The sequence below is a fragment of the Trichechus manatus genome, unplaced genomic scaffold, assembly GCF_000243295.1.
Source record: "Trichechus manatus latirostris isolate Lorelei unplaced genomic scaffold, TriManLat1.0 scaffold00048, whole genome shotgun sequence".
Taxonomy (NCBI): Eukaryota; Metazoa; Chordata; class Mammalia; order Sirenia; family Trichechidae; genus Trichechus; species Trichechus manatus.
In genome coordinates, this window is record NW_004443984.1 from 5,561,159 (window position 1) to 5,578,930 (window position 17,772).

Genomic DNA, 17,772 nt, shown 5'->3' on the forward strand with positions numbered 1-17,772 from the left:
TATTTTGGTAACTTGCTGGGGCCATCTTTCCCTGCTCTTTGGGTGATTTACTATTGTCTTTTGTCTCCAGGACATTAGGGAGTTAATTGTATTTAGTCTGAGCCTTAAGACTGAATTTCAAGTGAGAGTTTTTTTTTTTTTTTTTTTTGGATGACGAGGTGGATGACAGGGTGCTCTGGTTTCTAGACTGGCTGTGCTGGAGCACTTGCTACCTGTCTCCAGATGAGTGGGTTAGTGGGTGGGTGTGGGAGCTCAGGTCTCTGTTTATTGGTCTTGGGGGGCAGCTGAAGGTGAGTTGGTCGGATTTTGGTCTCTGTCTGTCTTCAGTTCAGTGTTGCAGGAGCAGAGATTGGTCCTCATCATGTAGGTGGAATGGCTGGTGTGGTGTTGGGACAGGCAAGTGGGGACGTGGTCACCACCTCTCACAAGTTGGGGGGGAGGTGTGGATGATGGAGGAGGGGTGGTGGGCGAGCATGTGCACAGTTGTGCCACCTCCACCTCTCCCTGGGCAGGGGGAAGGAGGAAAGCTGGGCGGACAGGTGTGCACGCAGTTGCACCTCTTCTGCCTCACGCTAAGTGTGGGGCGGAAGGAAAGGGCAGCAGGAGGATGCAGGTGCACTTGAACCGCTTCCGCCTAGCACCAGGCAGGGGGAGGGATGAGGAGGCAACAGTTGGACTCTCATGTAGTCCTGCTGCAGCTGCCCCCACCAGGCCCTTGGGGGGAGTGTAGGTGGTGGGTGGAGGCACACCTAATCCCTCCTGTCAGGTGGGCAAGGGGAAATAGTGGATGTTGATTGGTGGGTAGAGGGGAAGGGGAGAGGGTCGTCTTGTTATCCCCCCATCAGGCGAGGCAGTCAGGGTATGGGACCCTCTGCTATCTCTAATCAGGAGGATGGGGTGAGGGAGATGCATCCCTCTGGCTAGCATACGTGGGTGCTGGGTCACCTCGTGTACACCGCAGCTAGTGAGCGGGACCTGTTGCCACTTGAGTGCAAGGAGGAGGGGCCTCTCAAAGTCCAGTTGGGTGGGAGACCTCCCGCTGATACTCTGTGGGTCTGCCACATCGTGCTCACCACTCACCCCTGAGATCAAGGGCCGCCACTCCTGAGTGTGTCTGCTTCTGGATCCTGATGCCATCTCAGCTTTTGCCTCTCTCTGGGTATGTCTATAGAGTTTCTCTGTCCCTTTTGGGAAAGCCGTGAAGTTACTTTCCTGCGTTCTTCATCTGAGGTCATTGCTGGCTTTGTCTTAAGATGGCCACGCTAGGCCGGGACAGCTGGCTGAGCTCCTCCATTCCATGTTACTCCTCGTTCACTGCGTTCATTTACTTTTTCTTTCCAGTCAGTGGTAGGTTCAGTTCTTAGACTTTCTTTTTTGATGTTCAGGGTTCCCAGATTGTTATCGGCTTCTGTTTTGCTTGTTTTTTTTGTGCCTTTGGTGCAGGGAGGCATTATGGTCCATGTGACTAAGTCACCATCTTGGCTCCACCTCGTAGATGAAACTTCTTGAATCTGAGATTTGATACCTTTCATCAGTTATGAAAATCTGCAGCCATTATCTTCTCAAATATTGCTTTTGCCACGTTCTATCTCTCTTCTTCTGGGACTTCAAATATGCATATATTAAACCTTTTCATGTGCCCCATGTGTCTCTTTTGCTCATTTTGTATTACCCATCCTTTTGTTTCTTCCAATGTAACTTCCAGTTTACCAGCTTTCTCTTTCACTGTGCCTAATCTGCTCTTCCTAATTTCAGTTATTTTATTTTTCAATTCTGGAATAATCATTTGATTATTTTTTATTGTTTTCAGTTCTCTACTGAAATTCTTCCTTTCTTCATTTAATCAGTTATTTTAAATCTGTGTCTAATAGATCCAATATCTGGATCTGTTTCAGAAAATCTGGAGTATTTTCTCTTGATTATAATCAGTTCTTATATGTTTTTAAATTATAAAATAGCTAGAGAGATAATTTGAGGCTCTAGGTGGTAATATCTTATCCCAGAGAGAATTTACATTTGCTTCTGCCAGGCAGTTAGGGTAGGGATAGATCATCTTAATACAATCAAGGATTTATCTTATTGGAAACTATTCAATGTTGTTAGGGCTGGTCGATTTCCAAAGACCAGCCCTACCAATGCTTAGCAAAGCCTGGAGTGTTTATCAGGTTCCATTTTCCTTGACAGACCCTAAATTCCAATTTTTGTCCTTTCTGAGGCTCCTGAAATCTCTGCTTAACTTCTCAGCCCCTTAGTTGCTACTTTAGAATCACAAATGCTTTGAGGAGAAAAGTGGTACCAAATGTCTTTTCAAATCTCTGAGCTTTCTTTATCTCTGGAATCCTGGCCCCTCAAGTCCTCGCAGCCCTGGTGTTTCTTCATTGCCATCAAATAGATTTTTAAAAATATTTTGCCTGTCTTCCTAGATAATCTCAGAAGGAAGGTTGGTCACATATATACTGCTTTGTCATAGCTGAAAGCAAATACCTAATTTTAAGCTGAATGCCCTTTGTCATGAATGAATGAATTTTGGATTCTATTAAATTTTAGATTTTTCCATCACTTAGTCTATTAATGTGGTGAATTGCACATTGCAATAGGAAGTGAATTGAGGAGTGTTTCCTCTTTTTCTACTCTCTGGAAGAGTTTTATAAGTTTGAAATTATTTGTTTCTTGAATATTTGTTAAAACTCATCTCTATAATGTCTGGAACTGGAGTTGTCTTTATGAGAAGATTTTGAACTACTACTTCAGTTTCTTTAATGCAATAGGACACTTCAGATTTCTATCTTTTCAGTTTTGGTAATTGATAGTATTCTCTGAACTTGTTTATTTCATCCAGGTTTCCAAATTGATATATAGTTATGTATGTAGGCAACCACAGATCTGCTTTTTGTCACCACAGATTGTTTTTATAGTTTTGCATGTTCTGTGACTTCATATAAATGGATTTATATAGTACATATTCTTGTGTCTTGTTCCCTTTGCTCATCATAATGTTTCTGAAATTCATTCTTGTTGTGTGTATTAGTGGTTCATTAATTTTTATTGCCGAGTAGTATTCCATTTTATGGGTATACTACAGTTTATCCGTTTTTCCATTGATGGGTATTTGGGTTGTTTCCAGGTTGGTGCTATTATGAATAAAACTGCTATGAAGATTCATTTACAAGTCTCTGTGTCGACATATATTTTCATTTCTCCTGGGTAAAGAGCTAGGAGTAGAATCTGGACGATATGGTAACTAAATGTGTAACTTTACAGGAAGCTGTCAAACTGCTTTCCAAAGTGGTTGTACCATTCATTGCTGTACCACCAGCAATGAATGAGAGTTCCAGTTGTACCCAATGGTCACCAACACTTGATATTGTCAGCCTTTTTAATTTTAGTCATTCTAGTGGGTGTGAAGTGGTATTGCGATGCAGTGAATTACTTAATATAGCTATTTTAGCTGTGCATGGTCTTGTAACTCCCACATAGTGATTGGGTGGGACTGTGCAAATAAGGTGCTTGTGGACAGCTTGGTAATAATGCAAATAAGGTGTATGGAACTGTAACGAGGGGATTGGTCAGTTTTGCCATCCTGCTAGGCTTAAAGGGAGCCAATCCCAGAAGCAGAGGGTACCTCACTACCATCAGGAAGAGCCAGGAGTGGAGTGTGTCCTTTGGACCCGGGGTACCTACACTGAGAACCTCCTAGAGCCAGGAAAAGAGACAGCTGTAACACCAGAGACGGTGACAAGCAGTGGCAAGCACAGCAGAATCCAGCAGCAGAGAAATGGCTGCAACAGAACCAGGAGACTGATGGCTCCATTGGGCAGTTCCTGTGGGCATGCTGACCATGAAGCAAGAGAGCTAGGACAGGAGGCTAGCTGGAAGAGTAGAGTTCCTCTGGGCACCTGTTGGCAGAGCTAGGCTTGCCAGCCCATGGAGCAAGAGAGCTGAGTGCCTTCAGGTGGGAGGCTTCCTGGCTGAGTGGAGTGCCTCCTGGCACTTATTAGCAGATCTAAAGGAGCTTTGTAACACTTGCCTGAGCAGGGCAGAGGCCGAGGGCTAAGCCTGGCCTGAGGGGGCAGAGAGGAGCCTGTCCTGTCCAGGGGACTGGAAGGAGCTTGTCCTCAGGGGGCCAAGAAGAGCCCTGCGTGGCTGAGAGGAGCTAAGATAGCTGTCCTGCACTGAAGAAGGGAGATTTTTTTCTATGTGCTTCTTGATCTTGATCCCGAGTTATAGCCTATTGATCCTGATCCTGAGTTTTAACCTGTTACTTCCCTAATAAACCCCATAACTGTGAGTGTGGTCTGTGAGTTCTGTGTGACCATTACAACAAATTATCCAATCCAGCAGAGAGGTAGAGAGTGCCATGGGAGGTACTGCTGGTGTCAGAATTGGTAAAAAAAAAAAAAGCTGGAGGGTGAAAGTATGTTTGACCTCCACCTCACAGGAGTCAGCTTTGAGCTGATGCTGATGGTGATTCTCCCCTGTCATGAAGTTAGAGGAGGTCAGATACCCCACTGCCATTTTTACACTCATTATGGCTTTAATTTGCATTTCCCTAATGACTAATGATGTTGAGCACCCTTTCATGTGCTTATTGGCCATTCATCTGTCTCTCTCTCTTCTTTTGTGAAGTGATTGTTCACATCTTTTGCCCATTTTTTGTTGGATGCTTTGTCTTCTTGTTGTTGAGTTGTAAGAGTTCTTTATTCTGGATATAAGTCCTTTGTTGGATATATGTATTTTAGTAATACTTTGGCTTTAAAGTTTATATTTTGTTGCATAATAATATCACTACACTAGTTTTCTTTTTGTTAATTTTTTACATAGTGTATCTCTTTCCAAGGAGCCCTGTTGGCACAGTGATTAAAGCACTCAGCTACTAGCTGAAAGACCCGCAGTTTGAATTCACCAGCTGTTCCACGGGGGAAAGATGTGGCAGTCTGCTTCTGTAAAGATTTACCGCCTTGGAAACCCTATGGGAAAGTTCTACTCTGCCCTGTAGGGTCTTTATGAGTCAGAATCAACTCAAAGGTGGTAGGTTTGGTTTTTATATCTCTTTCAACTAGGAGACAAAACAGAGGTATTGATTCTTCTCAAAAATCTGTTCCCTTTCTTCACCCTGGCCTCAGTCTTCCACATTCACCCATCGCTCAGTTTCCAAACCCAGGAGTAGTCCTTGATTTCTTTTTTTCCCCTCACATTTCACATTTAATCTATGAGAAATCCTATCAGCTTTACCTCCAGAATATATCCTGAATCTACTCCCTTTTCACCATCTCCACCACTGTTCTCCCCCTATTGAAAACCTTCCAGTGGCTTTCCACCACACTTGAAATAAAATCCAAACTGCTTGCCAAGACCTATGAGATCTGACTGGTCTGCCCCACCTTTTCCACCCTCGTCTCCAGTCCGTCCACGCCTCTCCCTCCGTTGCTCCCTGGGATTCGGCCACACTGACCTTCTTACTTTTTTCTGAAAAGGTCAAGGTCATTCCTGTTGGAGGGCTGTTGCTTTTGCTGTTCCTTCCCCCAAATCTTTACCTGGCTTCCTCTTCCTCATTTAGGTCTTGACTTCAACATCACCTCTCAGAGGGGCCTTCCCAGAGCCATTTTTCAAAAGGAGTCACTCCCACATTACCCTGTTTTATCTTCCTTACTGTGTTCACCAGCTCCTGGATTAATCTTGTTGATGTGATTGTTGTCTGTTGTCCAGGGTGTAAATTCCTGACAGCAGGACTTCATCTGTCTCGTGCACTGCCGATTCTGTAATGTTGAGAATAATGCTCAGCACACAATATGTGGTCATTGCTGACTGACTGTTCTCCCTTCTTTGAACTTCAGTGTTCTCAGGAAGCTAGTGTTATGGACCTGCATTTCCCATCTGACATCCCCACAGCACCCAGAGCTGTGCCTGGTGTACAGCAGGTGCTCCATGAATGCCTAAATGAATGAGCATACGGCAAAATAGATACTAATACTGGCAATAGCAGCTACTGTGACAGAGGCATTATTACCCATATTTATAGATGAGAAGACTGAGGCTTAGGGGCAGTGATCTACTTCAGGTCCTAGAGCTAGTGAGGAGCAGAGCCAGGATTCCCACCCACATCTTTCTGGCTCCAGAGCCTAAACTAACCAGACTATTCTGTTTCAGCCAGTGGCTACTTGGATGGTTGGCTGGATGGACAGATGGACAATTGGGCTGCGTAGAGGGACAAGTGGTCATATGTTCTCTAGGTTTCCTTCCCCTAGCCCTGAGAGGCTGAGTCCATGGCCCAAACTCCACTGTCTCTTCCTTCAGCTTTCCAAACCCCAAACATTGGCGAAAAGTGAAAAAGTGTGCAGGAACGAAGGAGCTGGTGTGTTCCCTGATGTGCCTGGAGAAACAGGACCTGTACAACAAGTTCAAGGGGCGTGTGAAGGCAGTTTCTGCCAGTGCCACCTCCCCCTGGGTGGAGTCCCAGTACCTGGATTACCTTTTTGAAGGTAAGTCTGTGGGTAAGGGACTGAACAGGGAGGCTATCTGTCCAGGAACTTTGCTTAGTGATGTTGCTGCCCTAGCCCTTTCTCTCCCACTTTCCCAAAGCAGAGAGGAACTCTCTGGGGCAGCCTACCATGGGTCCCAGGCTCGTGTCTGAGTAGCCTGACTTCATGGTGGGGAGTTAGGGGAGTTCCAGCCAGACAGCCAGCCCCAGCAATTCAGCTTGTACCTTCTAGTAATAATGTTCATTGTCTTTTCTTGAGCACCACCTTGGTGAGATATATGGAGAGAGAAGTGATCACATGTTCCCTAACAAGGCATATTACATACTTATTCCTTTTTTTTTAAAGGTTCAAATTCTGTCTTTAAGAAACAAATTTCTTTTTGTTTGGTTTCTTTTGTTATGATTGCAGAAGTAATTTCAATAGACTCTAGAAATTTGGGGGGATAAAGAAGATAAAAATAGAGAAAAAAATCCCTTATCATTACCACATTCAGAAATCACCAGTGTTAGCATTGAGTGAAGAGGCACACTTTTTTCCCCAGTTTATTTTGTTTCTAATCTTTATAACAAACGTGTGAGATTTATTCTTATATCCCTTTAGAAAAATAAAAAATAAAGCAAGGCTCACAGAAGCTAAGTTAACTTGCCTGGATACACAGTTATAGTAAGTGGTAGAAATAGGATGTGAATTTGGATCTTTCTGACCTTGGACAAGAAGACATTGGGCCAGACTTAAGAGTGGAGGAAGGGTAGTAACAAGGAGAGGATAAATACCCAGACAGTGCTCTTGTGGCGCTTAGATCTGCAAGTTGCTGTCCAGGCTTCTCAAATAGCTTGTGGACAAAAAAAGATCTGAAGGAAGGAGAGGGAAGGATTGAAGGATGGTAGGAAAGGTTGATAGAGAAGGAAGAAGAGATTATTTGATTTGAATGGGAAGGAATTAGCTGGCTGAATGGGTAAAAGAAGGAAAGAGGTGGATGGTAGGAAGAAAAAGAGTATAGAGAGGAGGAAGAAGTGATGGGTGAATGGGAAGGAAAGAGGCTAGATGGAAAGACAGATGCTTGTTAGGAAGGAAATAAGTATGAATGGAAAGGTGAGGAATAAGAAGGAAAGGCGGATGGGCGTATCAAGGGGTAGATAGTATAGAAGGAAGGCTGGCCATCCAGGAAGGGCAGGAAGGAAGGAAAAGAAGAGAAGTTGTATAGATAGATAGGAAAGGAAGAATTGATGGATGGGAAGGATGGAAGAATAGAAAAGTAGGTTGACTGGCTAGATAAAAGGAAGAAATTGTAAATGAAAGGATGGGTAACAGGAAGGCATTTTGGCTAGAAAGAAAGGAAACAAGGAAAGAATGGTGATTGGGAAGAAAGGAAGGATAGGTAGGAAGGATGGATGAATGGGAAGGACTAAAGAAGGAAGCATGGGAAGGCAGGCAGGAAGGCTGTCTGGCTAGAAGAATGATAGCTGAACCACTGCAACTGTTGAATGGATAGGAACAAAGGATTAGAAGAATAGAGGGAAAGATGTAGAGAGGCAATTATATTTATTAAAAAAGAGAGAAAGAGAAAGAATGAACTTGCCTCCTCCTCCCTGAAGCTTTCCTGATTCTCCTGCAGCATACTCCAAGCCCGAATGACCCTTCCCTCCTCTACAGTACCACCACACTTTTCCTGCCCTCACTAGTGGCCTGTTCACTTTATTGAGTTTTGATAATTTTCTTATTTTGTTTTCCCCTAAGCTCTCAGTTCCTGGAAGGCATGATCCAAGAAGGCTTTGTCTCCTCATCCCCCTCAGCTCCCTGCCAGGACCTGGTACATAGTCAATGTCCAGTAGATGGTTCCTGAACAAATAAGCAATGGCATTGTGGGGAAGCAACATGTTTACCCTGAACACAAACATGGGACAGAGATGACTGGTGTGGTCATTGCTCTCCACTGGCTGGGAGTAAGGGAAGGCTGCGTAAAAGAAGTGGCATTTCAGCTGGACCTTGAAAGATGGTGTATTAGTTTTCTCTTGCTGCCATATTCCTTGTCACATTGCCCCCCCCCCCCCCGCCGCCTTCAAACCACTGGGCAAGCCTAGATTGCTTTGTACAGACTCTTAAAAATTAGGACGCTAAAGACCCTGTTGGTGAGGGCTGGGAAGGAAGGTGAGAAAATTTAAACCACCTGAGAGAATACCTATATAATATGAACACACTGTTAGTAGAAACAAGGATATTAAAGGCACTGCCTCACAGAAGGAAGTGAGGAACATGTTATTGAGAACCTGAGGAAGGGGAATCCTTGCTACAGAAACCCATAAAGTTTTTGAGAATTTTATAGCAGCAGACACATTGCCAGCTTGGACTGAAAGGGTCAGAGAGAGTATGAAATGAAAGGTGGCTGATGGACCCTCCAGATTCTACTGTCAGGAAGCAGGCTGTCAAAGCTACTTAGCTACAAACAGTGCTATCTTTTGTGAAAAAGGATAACTCAGAGGGTGGGGCCACGACCCCAAAGGGCGGAGCTGAGAGCCAAGGAGAATTATTTACAGAACTTGAAACCTATTTGAGCTTGCCCAGCTGAATTTCAGAACTTCTTTGGAGAATGGCATCAGCAAATTGACAAAGTACGCAACTCCAAATGCTAGTCCCTCTACAGAAACATCAAAGAAACAGGCAGAAACTTTCAGAACCAACTTTGTCAGAACTCTGAAAAACAGTCAAAAGTTTACAGCAACCAAGTGAACACTGAATCAAGAAAAAGGCAACTTAAAAAGGGTAGGAAAGCTTTGTGGCATTTTTACTTGCCTTTGTCCCATCCTCTCCCCAGCTTGACAGCAGTCTTGAAGATAGCAGTTGCATTCCCAGTGTGTGACCCTGGTTCCTGGTTCTAGAGGTAGCACAGCAGACCTTAATTGCAAATTATTGTGTTTGTCTGTTTTCCTCTATCTGGGGGTTACCTGAAGGACTGATGCAAGGTGCTCATCTCTCTTTCACCTAACTCAGAACTTACTCACGGTGGGAAAGTAGCAGAGGTTGCTCTAAAACATTGTGAGGCAAACAAAAAACTCACAGACACCTGGGACAAAAGATTACTATTGAGATATACAATAGACTGCCTAAAGCCTGGGAGGAAAACCTGGGGAGAGTTTCTTTGGGAAATTAGAGGATTCAAAGTTCACGTATGGGGAATTTAGAGAGCCACTCTCATTCCCAGTGCAGAATGCATGCTCAGAGAAGACTGTAAGTTTTACATCTGGCTGATCTATAGACTCAGTACAAGCAGGGAGTGAAAAACTCTAAGGTGGAGTTGTGAATGTCCTGGCTAAGTGTTAAAGGAGTGCCCCAGCAAGAGCCAGTCTTCAAAGACTGGGAGAGGTGTTTTTCTTGTTTGTCTTTAGCTCCTGGTCTTCAAGGAAATCTCCGTCAAAATACTGACTGAACACAAGTTAAAGGAACAGAGACTTCAATAATCACACACAACAAAATTACAGTCTTTGCAAAAGTGGAACAGTCATTAAACAGTTGACTGCAGCCTTTAACAACGAAGAACATCAAACTCTGGGGAAGGGAGAGAACTTGATTTCCAGAGTTACCACATTATAATATTCAACTGTCCAGCTTTCAACAAAAATTAACAAAGCACACAAAGAAACAGGAAAGTATGCCCCATTCAAAGGAAAAAAATTAATTGACAGGAACCATCCCTGGGGGAGCCCAGACATTGGACTAACTAAACAAAGACTTCAAATCATGGACAAAACACTAAAGAAAACCAGGAAAATGATGTATGAACAAAATAAGAATATCAATAAAGAGATGGAAATTATAAAAAAGAACCAAATAGAAATTCTGGAGCTGAAAAGTACAGTAACTGAAATTAAAAATTTGCTAGAGAGGCTCAACAGCTGATTTTAGCAAACAGAAAAAAATGAATCCACGAACTCAAAGATACGACAGTTGAAATTATCCAATAGGCAGAATAACCTCCCCCAAAATTTCCACGTCCTAATTCCTGAAACCTATGACTATGTTAGGTCACATGGCAAAAAGGTCTTTACAGATGTAATTCAGGTTATGGAACTTAAAATAAGGAGATTAGCCTAGATTTTCCAGGTGGGCTCAGTCTAATCACATGAGCCCTTAAAAGCAGAGCATTTTCTCTGGCTAGAGGCAGAATGGATGTTATAGAAGGGAAGTGAGAGAGATTTGAAGCATGAGAGGACTCAATGTGCTATTGCTGGTTTGATAATGGAGGGGCAACATGACAAGGACTGCAGGTGGCTCTAGGAGCTGAGAGAGACTCCCAACTGACAGCCAGCCTGGAAGCAGGACCTCAGCCCTACAACCAGAAGGAGCTGAATTCTCCCAACAACATGAATGAGCTTGGAAGTGAGTTCTTTCCTTGAGCCTCCAGATAAGAGCCCCAACCAGTCAACACCTTGATTTTGGTCTTATGAGATCTGGAGTAGAGGAACCAGTGAAGCCCACCCGAACTTCTGATCTGCAGAACTATGAGATAATACATTTATGATTTTAAAAAGCCTACAAGTTTGTGGTAATTTGTTACAGCAGCAAGAGAAAATGAATACAGATGGGTAGGATTCTGACAGGTCCGTGATAAGTGAAGGGCATCCCAAGGGGAAGGGACAACACAAGTAAAGACAGGTCATTTCACCTCTCTAAGCCTCAGTTCCCCTTTCTGTAAAATGGGAGTAGTGATATCTCCCTCTATCCTTGTGAAGCTTAAATAGAATGGCTAAGTGGTGCACAGTAGGTGTTAACAAATGTTAATGCTTCTTTCTTCTTTCCAAGAGAGCTGTCTGGGCTGGATGAGGAGCAGGCCTACCTACAGGCAGGGGGATAGACACAGTGTGGCCACTACAGGGTACTGATTGGTCCTGTTCTGTTTCTGCCAGTGGAGCCAGCCCCACCCACCCTTGTCTTCACCCACACGGAGGAGATCCTGAGCATCAATGCCACATACCAGCTGCCACAGTGCATGACCTCAGTGGATCTAAAGTATGAGGTGCACTTCTGGAAGGAAGGGACCGGGAACAAGGTGAGAAACCTCTTTCCTGCCCCCCGACTGCACCCCCCCCACTACCCCACTAAATCTTGCTGCTTCTCACCCTCCCAGCCTGCTTCCCACACACCTTCTTCAGGAAGCCTTCCCCAGTGTACCTCCCACTCCTGGCAGTGACCTCCTGCGCACAGCACAACTGAGCTGGCATCAGTCATATCTCAGTGGCTAGTGTCTGAGAATGTCTCATAGTAAACAAAGGAAGCCAGGGCCCACCCTGATGGAGATCCAGGGGCCGGGCAGTGACTCTGTACACTGTGACTAGACTTTGGCCCAGCCTGCCCTCCTCTCCCAGAGAGGCCACATACAGGGCACCCTGGCCCTGTATGTCACAGGGGCAACAGCACAGCAGCTTTTGTTTGTTTATTTTTTTAATTATGAAAACCTGCCCCTCCCCTTTTTTTCTAATAAAATATGGCTGAAGTAGCATGAGCTACAGGGGGCCTACTTGCCAAGTCACCAGGTTCATTACAGAAAAACCAGAAAATACAGATAAGCTCTAAAAAGAAAATCGAAAGCACCCACAGATGACCACTAATAGAGCTTTCTTTGGTGTATAGCCCATTCCAGACTTGTTTTGCGTGTGTGTGTGTGTGTGTGTGTGTGTGTGTGTGTGTGTGTGTGTTTGTGTGTGTGTTTATTTATGGCAGGGATCAGCAAACTTTTTCTGTAAAGGGCCAGATAGTAAATATTTTCAGCTTTACGGGCCAGATGGTCTCTATCATAACTCCTCAACTCTGCCATTGTATCATGAAAGCAACCATAGATTATATGTAAATAAAACAACATGGCTATGTTCCAATAAAACTGTATTTACAAAAACAGATAGTGGGGCAGATACGACCTTTGGACCATAATTTGCTGTCCCCTGATTTATGAAATTACCACCATTAAATTGTTTTATAGCCTGCTTTACACAATTAACAATACACTGCAAACATCTCGAGGTATTTTTCTACAAAGTAATAGTAAAGGTTGCATCAGATTCCATTGCAGGACTGTCTGTGCCTTCACTTCTATGAAATTGGTCACTTCTTGTTGAACATGAAGGTAATATCCCCTTTTTCATACTCTGTGTTGTTAGACAAGTTCTTTGATCTTTCTGAGCTTCAGTTTACCTGATATTAAACATGAGTAAACAGGTTAACACCTTCACGATAAAGGACTATTGTGAAGATAACACCTTTAGAAAATGCTAGACAAATATGATCCATATATTACATACCATCAGGCAGTCTTATGGATGTGCATCTAATAAACCCAGCTTCCCAAGCTACACACACGCACACACATTCAACATTCATTCAGCTAACATTTACTCATAGCCTCTTCCATCCTGTACAGTCTAGTTCAGGGGCCAATAGTAACTATTTTCAGCTTTCCAGGCCATATGGTCTCTGTCATAACCACTTAACTCTGCCATTGCAGCACAAAAGGAACCGTTAACCAGTTGCCGTTGAGTCAGTTCTGACTCGTGGTAGCCCCATATGTGCAGAGGAGAATTGCTCCATAGGGTTTTCGAGGTTGTGACCTTTTGGAAGCAGATCACTGGGGCTTTCTTCTGAGGTTCTCTGAGTGGGTGTGAACCACTAACTTTTCATTTAGTAGTCAAGAGCTTAACCGTTTGTGCCACCCAGGGACTGCAAAGGCAATGTGAAGATGTGTTTATGTATTTCAATAAAATTGTTTACAAAAACAGATGGTAGATCGGATCTGGCCCACGGGCTGTAGTTTGCAGACCCCTGTCCTCGTTCATTCTTTCTTCTACAGAACCAGCTTTCACTCTCCTGCTCTCCTGCATATTCTGGATCCTAGGGATATACATCTGCATCCAGTATGGCCCCTGACTTTCAAGAACCTCACAAATGTTCTAGACCAATATTATCCAATACAAATATAATGCAAGCAATAGATGTGATTTTAAATTTGCTAGTAGTCACATTGGAGCTCTGGTGACACAGTGGTTAAGAGCTCAGCTGCTAACCAAAAGGTCAGCAGTTGAAATCCACCACCCGCTCCTTGAAAACCCTATGGGGCAGTTCTACTCAGCCCTGTTGAGTCACTATGAGTCGGAATCGATTCGACGGCAACGGCTCTAGTGGTCACATTAAGTAAAGGAAAAAGAAACAGGTAGTTTAATTTTAATAATTGATCTTATTTCATCCATCAGATCTAAAATGTTATCATTTTAACATGTGATTGATGCAAAAATTATTAAGATAGTTTTAATTCTTTTTTTCCCTTAGTCTTTGAAATCCAGTGTGTATTTTACACTCACAGCACATCTCAGTTTGGACCAGCCACATTTCAAGTGTTCAGTAGCCACATGTGGCCTGTGGCTTCTGTATTGGACAGGGCAGCCCTAGCATTTCCTCCACCTGAATGACCCCCCTAGTAGATTGGAGCCTCTGAGGTAGAAGCCTAAAGAGCCTGCCCCTCAAAGTGAGGGAGCAAGAGGGAGGTGTAGAGGACCAGGAGGCCCTGGTGGGGGTGCACATGGGAACAACCCTGAGTAGCAGAGCTCATTTTGAACCCAGGCTGTCCCTACCTTGAGATTCAGTTCAAAAACCAGGCAGCATTGGAAAGTGCTCCCTCACGCTTGAATGCTAATGCAGAAAAAGAAAAGAGGGTTGAGGGAGCTCAGCTGTACCCTGCCTGCTGATCCCACCCCAGCCTGGCCAGAAAGGTCAACCCCCAGCAGGTCTGCTCACCTCCCTCTCTCCAAACAGACCGTATTTCCCATCACTCCCCACGGCGAGCCAGTCCGGATCCCCCTCCAATCAGCCGCAAGCAGACACCACTGCTTCAGCGCCAGGACCATCTACACCTTGATTTCCTCCAAATACAGCGAGCTCTCCAAGCCCACCTGCTTCTTCCTGGAGGCCTCAGGTGGGTGCACAGTGGTGCCGAAGCGGGGACATTTCCTTTGGCCTCAGGAGCTCCATAATATGGTAGTTAAGAGTGAGTTCTAGAGACAGATTCACCTACATTAAAATCCTACCTCTACCATACTCATTGCGTGTCTTTGGGCAGTTTACATACCTTTCTGAACCTTGGTTTCTGCAATCTGTGTTGTTGTTGTTGCCAGCTCCTGTCAAGTCAGCCCCCAACCCATGGCGACTCCTTGCACAATGGAACGAAATACTGCCCAGTCCTGCATCATCCCCATGATGGATTGTGGATCTGACCATTGTGATCCATAGAGTTTTCATTGGCTGATTTTTGGAAGTAGATCACCAAACTTTTCTTCATAATCCGGCTTAGTCTGGAAGCTCTGCTGAAACCTGTTCAGCATCATAGCAACACTCAAGCCTCCACTGACGGACAGGTAGTGGCTGCACTTGAGGTACATTGGCCGGGAATTGAACTTAGGTCTCCAGTTTGGAAGACGAGAATTCTACCGCTGAACCAGCACTGCTCTCCCGCAATCTGTAGAATGGATTTAGTCCCATGAGGATTAAATAGGATGATGTGTGTGAAGCTCTCAGCACGTATGCAGGTGATAGATGGGAGCTGTTGTTGTGATTCTGTACTTACTGCTATTTTTCCTTTCTTAGGAATCAACTGGCCATTCCTGGTGCTGCTGCCACTTCTGCTGTCGTTGCTGTTGATAATTGCTACAGGGGCTGTGATCTGGAAGAACTCCAGGAGGAATGCCTGGTTTCAGCAGACAAAGATGCCACAGGCCTTGGTATAATGAATTTGGGAAGTGGCAGACAGGGAGGGGTGTTGAAGAGTAAGGAAGTGAAACTAGATTTACAAATAGTCTGGGTATCTGAAGTGCCTTATAAGTCCCTTTTAGTTAAATCACCTCATCTCTGCTAAGGATTTGTCAGGTGCCCAGAGCAGAGCCCTCAGCCTTAGAACTCAGGAGATATGCCTAGAAGGGGAGGGTGAAGGGTGGTGCCAAAAGGGGAAGTCTTAAAAAAGCCCCAACTAAGGCTAAACTTAGTTTGCAGTTTAACCAAGGAGCAGCAGAATTTTGTCACTTGTCTGCTGGCTCACTTTGAATCTGGGGCCAGCTGGGGTAAGGGAAGCCTTGAGAGGTCCAGTAGGTCAGAATCATTCTGCTGAGGGCCTGGGAGTGAAGCTTGACCATGGGTGAGGCTCAGTGGGCAGTCAGGTGTGAGTGGGGGCTTTGAGGATGGATTTGGGGTATCCCTGTGGCACACAGGGAGTATTTTCGGGGTTCCTGGCTCCAGGACCTGCAGGAAATCCCATGGACTATCCGGGCAACCTGTGTGGTAGACACATCTGTGCCCTGTCCCTCTCCCCTCAGCCTTCCCATTTACAGCACTCCAGCTTGACTTCCAACAGCCAGCACCTGCCTCCAGGTGGCATTCGCTGGTTGGTAGAGTCCACTCTGCCCATACATGGGGCTGGGAGTTAGTGCCACCACAACCCCTCACATCCTTCAGCCAATGACTGGCAGAAGCTGGTGGATAAATACCCCAGGCCCTGTGCGCCTCGGTAGGGTGGCTCTGAGGTGCGAGCTCTGCAGTGGCTCCCTGAGCTCCCCAGCAGGATTGAGCTCCAGCTGCCCACAGTGGTAACTTGTTTGATGACACCCCTTTATTGGCTGCTTTTGTGTTTGCTGGGATCCCCTCCCAAAGAAACTGCTTGCATTTGAATACTTGTCTCAGTGTCTGTTTCCAGACCTGAAAAGTTATTTAAAAAGTCATGTTTCAAGAGATCCTAAATTTTCTGCTCTTCTCTCCCCTCCCCAAATCAGGACTTTTCTGGACACATACACCCCATGACAGCCTTTCAGTCCAGCGGCCTGGAGTCCCCAGATGACTTGACCATCTGTCCCCAAAAGGAACTGACCAAAAGGGTCCAGCTGACCCCTGGAGTCAGGGCCTCTGCCACCCTGCAGGCAGGGTCTGAGAAGGACAGTGTTGAGACTGAGGAGGAGGACCCAGGTGACAGTGTCGCCTTCCAGCCCTACATTGAGCCACCCTCCTTCCTGGGGCAAGGATGCCAGATTCCACAATGCTCTGAGGCAGACGGGGTGGACTTAGGGGGTCCCCAGACTCTGATCCACGTTGAAGGTTCCTCTGCTTCAGGTTATTCAGGCAGAAGCTGGGCCAGCACTGTGGACTCCTCCTCCTGGGACGAGGCTGGGCCCTCCAGCTATTTGGCCAAGAAGGGGCCGGGCGAGGGGGTGGTTGGGGACAGGCACTGGGAACCTGTCCCACTACCTGAAGTCTCTGAGGACTCAGGTTTCCAGGAAGAGCCACCGAAAGATGACCTCTCTGCCTGGGCTACCTGGGGCTCTTCAGCAGAGCCAAATCTGCTCCCTGGGGAGCTTCCAGTGTCTCTTAGGACACTGACCATCTGCTGGGACAGCAGCCCAGAAGAGGAGGAGGAGGAAGAAGATGGGGAGGAATCGGAAACTGAGGACAGCGGCACCAGCAGCTGGGAGGCCGAGAGCTCCCAGAAGACCGAGGGCAGGGGTGGGTTACTCGGGCATTACATGGCAAGGTGAGCCACACCCCTGCTTCCCACCAGGTCTGGTGCGGCTGCCAGGCTGCTGGATTCCCCAAGTACCCAAGATGCTGCTGAGACTTGAGAGCCTGCATACAGCATTGAGACGCCGGAGGATTCTCTTGGCACCTCTGGACACCCAACATGCAATAGGTGAGGTCAGGTCACAGTGGACGTCAATGGCTGGCACCACCTAAGGGCCATCTGGAATTTATGAGGAGGGGTGATCTTGCCGGAGTCACCTCTGGTCTAGCAGAGCCTCATGCCTTCCTCCAGCACCCTCTGAGCTCCCTCATCTCCTGAATCATGCCCTCCCAGTTCATCCATCCCCTAGGGGGCGCCCAGGTGGAGAAAAATCCGATTGGCTGCGAGTGTTTAAAGGGAAGGGAAAGAGTGTTCATCATTCAAATCCCAGTCCCTGGAGTCATGGAACTGCACGGTCTTTCATATCAGACAGACCTCGATTCACATCCCAGCTCAGCCATTTACCGGCTGTGTGACCTTGGGTAAATGACCTTCCCTCTCTGAACCTCAGTTTCCTCATCAGCGACACCAACTGGGTGTGGTGGGGGCCCAGGGAGATCTCAAATGTGTGCAGCACGGGGCCTGCCACATCATCGGTGCTCTGTACCTGGTGGTTCTAAGGAGACCCCAGGGCTTCTCCCTCCTGTAGCCCCCAAACTCAGAGCAGCTGGAAGCGTTCATCCTTCAGCCTGCCTTACTTCTCATCTACCTCGTTCC

The 17,772-nt window shown here is 45.9% G+C and overlaps 1 protein-coding gene across 2 annotated transcripts in view; it reads left to right on the forward strand.

The window, feature by feature from the left end:
- Positions 1 to 17,100, forward strand: part of IFNLR1 (interferon lambda receptor 1) — a 33,079-nt gene extending 15,979 nt beyond the window's left edge. Inside the window, exons 3-7 of one of the 2 annotated variants that reach the window (XM_004377114.2) lie at positions 6,295 to 6,479; positions 11,381 to 11,523; positions 14,274 to 14,433; positions 15,102 to 15,235; positions 16,277 to 17,100. In XM_004377114.2, coding sequence (XP_004377171.1) covers positions 6,295 to 6,479; positions 11,381 to 11,523; positions 14,274 to 14,433; positions 15,102 to 15,235; positions 16,277 to 17,032 — 1,378 coding nt within the window. In that variant the 3' untranslated portion in view covers positions 17,033 to 17,100. The remainder of the gene's footprint in view (positions 1 to 6,294; positions 6,480 to 11,380; positions 11,524 to 14,273; positions 14,434 to 15,101; positions 15,236 to 16,276) is intronic. The other variant, XM_004377115.2, reaches the window with a different exon arrangement.
- Positions 17,101 to 17,772: the final 672 nt, after the last annotated feature.